Source organism: Mustela putorius, unplaced genomic scaffold (assembly GCF_011764305.1).
Source record: "Mustela putorius furo isolate JIRA1106 unplaced genomic scaffold, ASM1176430v1.1 tig00003875_pilon_pilon_pilon, whole genome shotgun sequence".
NCBI lineage: Eukaryota > Metazoa > Chordata > Mammalia > Carnivora > Mustelidae > Mustela > Mustela putorius.
The window spans coordinates 507,458-517,676 of record NW_025422026.1 but is presented as its reverse complement, the minus strand read 5'-3'; the positions used below and the strand labels follow the sequence as shown (position 1 = coordinate 517,676).

Genomic DNA, 10,219 nt, shown 5'->3' with positions numbered 1-10,219 from the left:
GGCAGCTGGTCTGTGCTCCCCAAACGCTTGGGCCTCTGTGATCTTGGGATTGGGGGAAAATCAGTGACTGAAGATATCAGCAGTAAACTTCACTCACGTATCTGGCAGGGGATGCTGGGACCTCGTCTAGGCTGGCGGCAGAACACCTCTCCACATTCTAAGAAGGAGCATCCCAAGAGGACAAGACAGCAATCTATCATGTTTTATGACCAACCGCTGGAAGTCACAGCATGACTTCTGCCGTAGTCACCGGCCCAGGGGACTCAAGGTGAGGGGACACGGGACCTCAGAATGGGAAGCATCCATACCACACTGTAAAAGGAACATGTGAGGCCTCATCATCCTAAAGCATCGCTTTAATGCTCCCTGTGACCTACAGGGAAAAAACTCTGGCGTTGGAGGTATCTACGGATCGGCCTGGTGTCTCTCCTCCTTCCCTTCCTTTGCTGTCTCCTTCATTCCGCTCAGACTCCACTGCTCTGTCCCCCAAACTGATCAAACTCGTTCTCCTTCTGCTCTTTTGTCTCACCAGCTCTTTCTTCCGTCGACCTGACCTTCTGCCTCTCTCTTGGGCCTGAGAACGCATAGTGACCCACCGGCGAGGGGCCCTGTGCCGTTTTGCCTGGCTCACCTCCTCCTGTGCCCGGGAAGCAGGAGAGACAGCAGAGGCCTCACACGGCTCATTCCCAGGCTGCCTCCTTCAGAGTCCAGTCCCCCAGGAGTAATTTTGAAGAGCCCGGAGCCCCTGCCCTCTGAGGCTCTCCTTGGAGGGGACTGTAGGCCCATGACTCCGTCTTAACCCCGATCTGGCCAACCGTGCGGCCCAGGGCAAGTTAACGCACCAACGCTGGGTGGTGGACGGGAGGACGGGGGCCGCCGGGAGCAGGGCAGAGGGCGGCACCGGACAGACCGCAGACGGGGTCGGCCGGGCCGAGCGCTGTGCGCGCTGCAGGTCGGCAGGGCCCTAACTCGGGCGGGCCGAGCGGGGAAGAGGCTGAGACCAGGGTGGGCCCCGCCGGGGGTGCGTGAGCCCGTCGCGGCCGCTCCGTGTGCCCGCAGTGAGAGCGGGGGGCAGAGCCCCGCAGGCGGGACGCAGCGCATCGGACGGGCTCGGGGCCGGCCCCGCGGAGAGCGCACGGAGCAGCGCACGGAGCAGCGCACGGCAGCCGGCGGGACGCCCCACGCGACCAGCCCGCCGAGTGTCGGGGAAGCGGCCGGGGAAGGGCCCGGGGCCGGCACCGGTCACAGGGTCCGCGCGGAGGACGGCCCCTTCCGGAGCACAGCGTCCTCGCCCGGGGCCCTTCCGACCCGAAGGTGCGTGGCCATCGGGGGGCGCGGGGCGCGGGGGGCTCCCGGCGCCGCCGGGGCACAAGACCCCGGGCTTTGCGGAACCGAGCGCGAGGAGAAGCCAGCGGCCCCGGCGCGCCTGCTGTAGCCGTCAGCTTCGGCCCCGCCCCCGGACTTCCGGGTCAGCTCCGGCCCCGCCCCCGGACTTCCGGGCCAGCGGCGGCCCCGCCCCCGTGCTCTGCGCACGCGCCGGCGCCATATTGACAGCGGCTGCTCGGCCGTGGCGGTGGCGGCCGGTGTTTTTCCTCGTGAGGAGTCTCGGTGGCCGTCTCCACTCTTCCGTGTCCCGCTGGTGAGCTTCTGCCCCTGGGCACCCGCGGACGGGTGGCAGCCCTCCCCGCGGCCGGGGCTCGTGAACCTCGGAGAGCCGTCTCGGCCTGCGGCCGCCACCAAGGCGCCCAGGGTGCCATGACTCTGCACCCGCTTCCTCGGCGACAGGCCGGCGGTCGTGGGGCGCGGCTGCGGGGCGCGCGTCTGGGCCGGGGCCGGGGCCGGCGTCCGAGCTGGGATCTAGCGCTCTCGTCGGGGCCGGGACTGGGGTCTCAGCTTGGTTCTAGCGCGTTCCTTGGGGCCGCGTCCGGGTCCAAGCTTGACTGTCGCTCACGTCGGGGTCGGTGAGAGCTGGGATCTGGCGCTCTCGTCGGGACCAGGGTCCAAGCTTGGAGCTAGTGCGCACGTCGGGGCGGTGCTGGGGCTCGAGCTGGGATCTAGAGCGCACGTCGGGGCGGGGGCTGGGGCTCGAGCTGGGATCTAGCGCGCGGGTCGGGTCGGGGTCCAAGCTTGGACCTAGTGCGCACGTCGGGGCGGTGCTGGGGCTCGAGCTGGGATCTAGAGCGCACGTCGGGGCTGGGCTGGGCCGGGCCGGGGGCCGGGGGCGGGGCCGGGGTTCGAGCTGGGATCTAGCGCGCGGGTCGGGTCGGGGTCCAAGCTTGGACCTAGTGCTCACGTCGGGGTGGTGCTGGGGTCCCAGCTTGGATCTAGAGCGCATGTCGGGGCCGGGGCGGGGGCCGGGGCGGATTCGAGCTGGGATTTAGCGCGCGGGTCCGGCCTGGGTCCAGGCTTGGACCTAGTGCGCACGTCGGGGCGGGGCTGGGGTCGGAGCTTGGATCAGGCGCTGCGATGGTCGGGGCGGAGGCTGGGGTCTGAGCTGGGATCTAGTGCTCGCGTCCCAGTTGGGGATTGGGCTCCGCATCCAGCGAGCTCTGCCCAGTCGGGACTGGGGTGGGGGTTTGGTGCGCACTCTGGGGCTGGGGCCAGGGTGGGGGTTGTACAGGTGGGATGGGGGTGTCACTTGGGAGGGTGGGTACCCGAAAGTTGCCCTGCTGGAAGTGCACCGGAGGTGCGCAGCGGGGCTTCTGCTCAGGGCTGTCCTTCCCTTTCCCATGCTGACAGGTGTACAGCCTCCTAACTGGTTACCTTTCCTCGTGCTCTCCTCAGCTACAGTGATCTTCCTAAATGTCATCCAGTTCCTGTGACTCTGTGGCCCACAGTCTTGCCGTGAGCCACATTGCCCGAGAGAGAACATTGGCAGTTTTTACTTGGGTTGGGGGGCTTTCAGGGCTAGGGTCTGGCTTGGATCTCTAGCTTATCTCTCTAAGCTTGCTTCTCAATTTCTGGGATTTAGGAAAATGGGCTTTGCAGTCTGAAGTTTAGCATTTACACTAAATTGCACTGAGCCCCATTGTTGGCTTCTGCAGGAATAGCAGGATCACCCCCCCCTACCTCCTCTAGGTTGGGACTCCACATCGTTCTGGAGAAAGAAAGCCTCAGCCTCTTCACTCGGCGTTCGAGGCTTGCGCGCATGGTGTGCATGCCTAGCTCTCCAGCTCCTTCCGGTTTAAGTTCAGCAGTGTGTCTCTCACCATTGAGCAGGCGTTCTCCTCTGCCTGGGCTGCTCTCCCCATCTCCCCGTGTCCTTCCTCTTAGGCCCAGTGGTTCCCAGCCGTATTTGTCTCTCCTATGTCTAACTTGAACTCATTTATTTTTATTTTTATTTTTGGTAATTGTTTCTCAAAAAACAATGGTGTCTGCCTCCCTCACCAGAGTACCAGATTGTAAGCTCTGCAGGGGAGGGAGTGGTGTTCCCTGTTTTGGGATTCCAGCATCTGGCCTTGTGCCCGCTGCATTGCGGACGTTAGATGAGTGAAGGGAGTGAACAAAACAGATTTTTCTTTTTAAGTCAGGAAATGCTCCTTAAATTGCAAGTTTCATTTTAATAATGATCTTACTTTCTTCTTACAGGAATTACGTGAAGTTCAGAAAACATGGTGAGTTGCTACGCATGCCTGTGAGCTGTTGCCTGATAAATGCTATTGCTTGTGCCTCTAGACTGGCATGAGGAAAGGGGACGGAAGGTAGAAGAGCTGCGACGGGGTCTTCTTCCCTGTCAGTCCCTCCCACACACCAAGCTTTGCACGCCAGGGTGTTTCATAAGACGGTTCGTGGACTGACTTCTGCTGGGCAGGACTCACTTGCCTGTTTTTCCTTTGCAGTCTCGAAGATATGACTCCAGGACTACCATATTTTCCCCAGAAGGTAAAATCGAAACTGTTTAAGCTATCTCAAATTAAAAAATGTCTGTGGGGCGCCTGGGTGGCTCAGTTGGTTAAACAACCGCCTTCGGCTCAGGTCACGGTCCCGGAGTCCTGGTATTGAGTCCCGCATCGGGCTCCCAGCTCCATGGGGAGTCGGCTTCTCCCTCTGACCTTCCCGCCTCTCATGCTCTCTCTCACCGTCTCTCTCTCAAATAAATAAATAAATAAATAAATAAAAATGTCTGTAGAGTTTGAACTAAAATGGGGGGGTCCTATAGATTTTTTTTTCTTTTTTTAAAGATTTTATTTATTTATTTGGCAGGCAGAGACTACAAGTAGGCAGAGAGGCAGGCGGAGAGAGAGGGGGAAGCAGACTCCCCGCTGAGCAGAGAGTCCGATTTGGGGCTCGATCCCAGGATCCTGGGATCATGACCTGAGCCGAAGGCAGAGGCTTTAACCCACTGAGCCACCCAGGCGCACCAGAATTTTTTTTTTTTTTAAAAGTTTTATTATATAAGTAATGTCTGCACAACAGGAGTCCCATGCTCTACTGACTGAGCCAGCCAGGCACCCCTATGTAGGAACTTTTTTTTTAATCCTTTGCTAAGTTCATCGTTTTTGTACTTTGGGCTGATTCTGGCCACCAGATTGGTTGGGTGCCTCATCAAGGGTGAAAGTGAGGCTCTTGTGTGTGTCCTGCCAGTGGTGTGACTGACTCGCTGGGGGCCGTGCTGCTGGGTACTCACTGCTGGTGTCTTGTAGGTCGCCTGTACCAGGTGGAGTACGCCATGGAAGCTATTGGGCACGCAGGCACCTGCTTGGGGATTCTAGCGAACGATGGTGTTTTGCTTGCAGCAGAGAGACGCAACATCCACAAGCTTCTTGATGAAGTCTTTTTTTCTGAAAAAATTTATAAACTGAATGAGTAAGTGGGATCTTAGGGAACGGTGTGTTAAGTGTCTCACTTTCTCACGCAGTGATATTGCACACATGTTGGGAGAGCTATTCTGTGTATCATGGTAGAATTGAAGAGAACGGTTTTTACCTCTGAGAATTTCTGCTTTTAATTTGTCTTGTCTGAAACCTCCTCGAGCCCCAGACCTCGTGTTACCCTCTTGAAGCGCAGAGTCAAGCCTTCTGTGGGGAACCGGAGTTGTGTATTGATAGGACTCAGGCTTGGTAGTCCCACAGATTTGGGTGCATTTAGAAGCTGTGTGACCCTACACCGATTATTTAACGTCTCTGGGTCTCAGCCTATTGGAGTAGTTACGGCAGTTTAGTGAAATGAAATAAACACAGACAAACCAGCACAGTGTGCAGCTTGTAGCAGGCCCTCCAAGCATTGCTCAGAATGGGCTCTGGAATTCTGTGGAATTGCACTGACTCTTACCAAACGACAGGCCTCCCGGAGGTGTGGGGACATTTCAGCTGAGCCCTGTATCCTCAGTGACGGTGCGGTGTGTGGGACTTGGCAGCTGGCAGCGAGCAGGGCTTGCTGATTGGTCCGTCTCCTCAGTGGTGGGCCAGGTGATCGCTGCTACTGGGCTTCTCTGATGGGCTTGTCCGAAGGAGTGCTGTCCCCTCTACAGTGTCACTCTCAGGCTTGCCAGGCAGGACAGAGGCTCTCGAGTCTGTGGGAGAGCCAGGGCAGACCAGGGGACGAGGGCAAAGGTACAGCTGTCCCCTTCATGTGAGCCTAGCCCTGGGCTTCTAGGCAGCCTTAGAAAAGGCCCTTGGGTGCCCTCCCCTTCACCTCCCATCAGGCCAGGCCTCAGGAGGGAGGAGGGCACAGAGCAGCCTGTCTCCCTATCTGGTAAGACCTCTCTTGCCTTTGTTGATGAGTCTTGGGATTTACTTTAGCTTCTTCATGGTATTCCCTTGCCTGTTCACAGGGTGGTGATGGTAAATACATCTGTTGGGGAATTCATGAGTGCATTTGTTTAGTTTTCATGTGGAATGACATCTGGTTGAAAGTCTGTAAAGATGAAACTTCTGTCAGTGCTTTGGAGCAAGGGTGGTGCGTTTCTGACCGAACTTGCAGACCTCTCCCTGCTTACCGATCCCTGTCTTGCTTTTCTCAAGGGACATGGCCTGCAGCGTGGCAGGGATCACTTCCGATGCGAACGTTCTCACTAACGAGCTGCGGCTCATTGCTCAAAGGTATGCTTGTAAATAGCATTGGTGCAGGTACCTGCATTAGTGGCCGTATTTCTAAGGAGTCATTTGTGCAAAGGTCCGAGTCATTAAAAAATGTATTCTTGGAAAATTCAAGTTTTCTTAAACTAAGGTTTTACCATGTTACTTCCTCTAAGCATATCCCAGTCGGCCATGCTCTCCTCACCTCTTGGAATCACAAGTAACTGTCCCTGTGGCACAGATGTATTTCCAGAGGGTGTATTTGTTTGCTTAAGTGTATCTGTGTTTTAGAGAAAACTGTTAATATGCCAGTTTCTTTGTCGCAGGTATTTATTACAGTACCAGGAGCCGATTCCTTGTGAGCAGCTGGTCACAGCGCTGTGTGACATCAAACAAGCGTATACACAGTTTGGAGGTACTGGTTTTTTGAACATTGTATTCCAAAGTTAAACCATTTTATGAACAATAACCTTTTTGAGATGCTAAAAAGAAATTGAAAATTAAATAAAACATTTTGCATAAATTCCTGCTTCGTGAATTAACTGGCTTCCGCTGTGTAGATTGTCGTATGTCTTATTAATAGACTGCTGGAAGGCCATAATGCCATTTTCAAATCTGGAAACAAATTGCTTTCTACATAATAATGAAATTCAGCACCAGTCTTCTGTGTCTTTATTCCTTTTTCTGGCTGTGCCCAAATCCTAGAGACAAAAGTGGCATTTTGGCTGGCGCTTATCTGTGATGCTCAGAAAACAAAGCAGTTTTTGAATGCTTCACTCCACAGAGAGGCTGTGGTCCCCCTCCTGGGCTCAGGGAACCATAGCGATCCCGGACTCAGATTGCTGACATGTTTGGCTGTTTGCTGTTGCTGTTAAAGGAAAACGTCCCTTTGGTGTTTCGTTGCTCTACATCGGCTGGGATAAGCACTACGGCTTTCAGCTCTACCAGAGCGACCCCAGTGGGAACTACGGAGGATGGAAAGCCACGTGCATTGGGAACAACAGTGCTGTGAGTACTTTTGTGCTGCAGTGAAATTGAGCAAAAGATCTAAGAACCACCACAATTTTCCAGTGGCCGTGAGTACAAACTATTCTAAAATAGCTGCCGCAACCCTGACGTGACAGCAGAGCATCTTTGATCTTGCTAATGAGGAGCTCGCAAGCACCGCTGATACTCGCGGGACTTCCCGTCTACCTTTGTAACGAAAGGAAACGCCAGTTTTCAGTGAGAAGTGGAAACAGACGTAGTTATTTTTCATATCCTAGTTCTCAGACCCCTTGACTGCTATCACAGACCCCTTGCAGGCCTGGGGAGGTCCAGGTTCCAGACCCCCTTGTCACCCCACCCCGTCTCTCCCCTCCCTGCCATTAGGGTTGTGCGTGTTGGTTATAGTGCCCACAGTGATTCAGTTGTTTCTCTTCTGACCAATCCATATTCCAAAAAAGTGCAGGAATTTAAAGGAAATTCTTTGTTGATTCTCCTTAATGTCTTACAGGCAGCTGTTTCAATGTTAAAACAAGACTACAAAGAAGGAGAAATGACTTTGAAGTCCGCACTTGCTTTAGCTATCAAAGTCCTCAATAAGACCATGGATGTGAGTAAACTGTCAGCTGAAAAAGGTAATTGGCGTTCACTCCTTTTTTTTTTTTTTTTTTAAAGATTTTATTTATTTGATAGAGAGAAATCACAAGTAGACGGAGAGGCAGACAGAGAGAGAGAGGGGAAGCAGGCTCCCTGCTGAGCAGAGAGCCCGATGCGGGACTCGACCCCAGGACCCTGAGATCATGACCTGAGCCGAAGGCAGTGGCTTAACCCACTGAGCCACCCAGGTGCCCCAATTGGCGTTCACTCCTAACGGGCTCACTTGAGTGCGAGAAGCCATTGAGCAGCTCCTGTGTTTACCCTGACATGTCCGAGTTCGTTGACGCCACAGCCTTAATGAATTGAGCGGCATTAGACCTGTTTCCTAAGCGAGGATGCTAAGCCTTTGTGAGGTTCGGTGCCTTGACCGTAATCCCACACTGTGTTCTGAGCGTGAGGGCTTGGGGCTGAATGTTCTCAGTGTTCCCGGTTAGAGATCTGAGTTGTGCTTTTAGTTCTTTTTTTTTTTTTTTTTTAAAGATTTTATTTATTTATCAGAGAGAGGGAGAGAGCGAGCACAGGCAGACAGAATGGCAGGCAGAGGCAGAGGGAGAAGCAGGCTCCCTGCTGAGTAAGGAGCCCCATGTGGGACTCGATCCCAGGACGCTGGGATCATGACCTGAGCCGAAGGCAGCTGCTTAACCAACTGAGCCACCCAGGCGTCCCGTGCTTTTAGTTCTTAACTGATCAGTTTCTCGACAGCCTGCTCTGTGTGTGTGTGCAGACGATCACGGGCATGTGCTCACATGCTCATCCGCATGGTGTGTGTCCGAGGGATGACATTCGCGCGAATGGGGGTATCCTCTCTTCTTTAAACCCACTGGTCTCTTCTGTTTCCCATGTTTGCAGTTTTAAGTACTTGATTTAGTTTAGCTCTGTGATCCTATAAAACTATTTCTACATAAGGTTTTCAAAAATTAGGGTCAGTTAATGGAATGATTTAGTTTAGGATACTTGGACCCCTGGTGTTCCTTAGAAAATGCAGTCGACGTGCAGACTGTCCTGTCGTGTACTTCTCCCTAATTTCAGGGAGGCAGTACTCTGTTTCCCCTGCTCAAAAAACTCCTTCTCCTTTGGTGTCAGTTTACTTTGCTTGTCTGTGGTCATGGAAGCTGCTTTTCATGCCTTCGTTTTGAAGAGCTTTCCAGAGTCCACGAAAAAGGCATGGGATTACTGGTTAGAGACTCTGTGCCTTCAGGGGCTCCGTGGAGGACATGGAGGCTCCTGCTGGTGTCGCAGCTAATGGCAGGCCAGCTAGAGCAAGAGGTGGGTGTGCTCTTTGAAGGAAAGTGACAGATTGCCAAGTCGGAGGTCAGGATTGGTGAGGGACCTGTCGGTAGGGGCGTGTGTGTGTGTGTCGCTGGGATCCGGACAGGAGGGAAGGTGAGGGAAGGTATTGTTCGCTGTGGGAGCGGGAGTCGGCGTAGGGCTGGGCCTGGGCTCCGGGGGAGCTGGGCCTGGGAGCCATTCGCCGAGGGCATCTGCCTGTAACCGCGCATGCTTCCTTGCAGTGGAGATCGCCACCCTGACCAGAGAGAGCGGGAAGACGGTCATCAGAGTCCTCAAACAGAAGGAGGTGGAGCAGTTGATCAAAAATCACGAGGAGGAGGAAGCGAAAGCCGAGCGGGAGAAGAAAGAGAAAGAGCAGAAGGAGAAGGACAAATAGGAGGACCCAGGGGTTCCGTAGCTCTCGTGGGGTCACTTCAGGGCCCTCGCTGTCCTCCTTCCCACCCTGAGAAAGCCCTCGCTTGTTTTCGCCTGTGCGGGGAGACGAGGGTGGCACCAGCTGCGTCAGGTCCTCGCCGTCTCTGTCCAGTTGAACCCTGCACCGCGGTGGACTGCTGGTCGTGGACGCCCTCGCCCCTCCTTGTTTTGGGTAATAAAACGTGGAAAGAATGGCGGAGGTGAAGGAAGACAGTGTCTGTGGCAGGAGTCGCGACGGCCCCGGGATCGGCAGAGGCCGTGGTCTGCCCGTGAGCTAGGTGCGCTGTGGTGGCCCGTGCGTGTGGCGTCCGTGCGCGGGGACAGCTGACGTGGTGCTAACTTCATAAATGGGAAGGGGGGCGTGGCGCAGTCGGGGTTTGCTTTCTGTTGTCCCCCTTCCACTGGGAGCAGAACAGAGAGTCTTTGTCTAGGTGCCTGCGGGGTAGAATCCAGGGACGCAGGGCCCCGTGCTGTCCCCGGCGTGGATGGGTTCAACCTGGACTGGAAGTGTGTGCACACGCCTGCGCGAACGTGCATGTCTGTGAGGAGTTAGCGACGTGTGGAAGATGTGACAGTGAAACCCCGCGTACCCACCCCCCCACTCTGCCAACAGCAGTTTCCAAGCGCCCTGTGGGAAGGGTCCCCCGCAGTGTCCCTTTCCCATGTCCTCCTGTCTGCGGGGCTTACACCCTGGAATCCCGCCCCCTGCTCTTCTCACATAGGCTCTGTCCACAGGGATGGGTGTGAGGACGAAGGCAAGGGCTGGGCTGGAGCCGGGGGTGGGGATGGGCAAGGCAAGGTGAGGGTCCTGACACTGGGACAGGCTGCCCACAGCCCGCGCTGAGATGCAAAGGCAG

At 55.3% G+C, this 10,219-nt stretch overlaps 1 protein-coding gene across 1 annotated transcript; it reads left to right on the top strand.

Moving 5' to 3' along the window:
* Positions 1-1,506: 1,506 nt before the first annotated feature.
* PSMA4 (proteasome 20S subunit alpha 4) lies at positions 1,507-9,554 on the top strand. The gene is made up of 9 exons (XM_004781701.3): positions 1,507-1,639; positions 3,589-3,614; positions 3,840-3,882; positions 4,644-4,806; positions 5,964-6,041; positions 6,344-6,432; positions 6,895-7,025; positions 7,513-7,636; positions 9,170-9,554. Exons 2-9 carry the CDS (start codon positions 3,612-3,614, stop codon positions 9,322-9,324), a joined length of 786 nt encoding a protein of 261 aa, XP_004781758.1. The 5' UTR covers positions 1,507-1,639; positions 3,589-3,611; the 3' UTR covers positions 9,325-9,554.
* The last annotated feature ends 665 nt before the right edge of the window (positions 9,555-10,219 follow it).

Excerpts from the sequence above, each read along its gene's own strand:
- PSMA4 (XM_004781701.3), top strand. Across the intron at positions 4,807-5,963 it reads AAAATTTATAAACTGAATGA|GGACATGGCCTGCAGCGTGG; the intron begins GTAAGTGGGATC and ends GCTTTTCTCAAG. Across the intron at positions 6,042-6,343 it reads CTGCGGCTCATTGCTCAAAG|GTATTTATTACAGTACCAGG; the intron begins GTATGCTTGTAA and ends TCTTTGTCGCAG.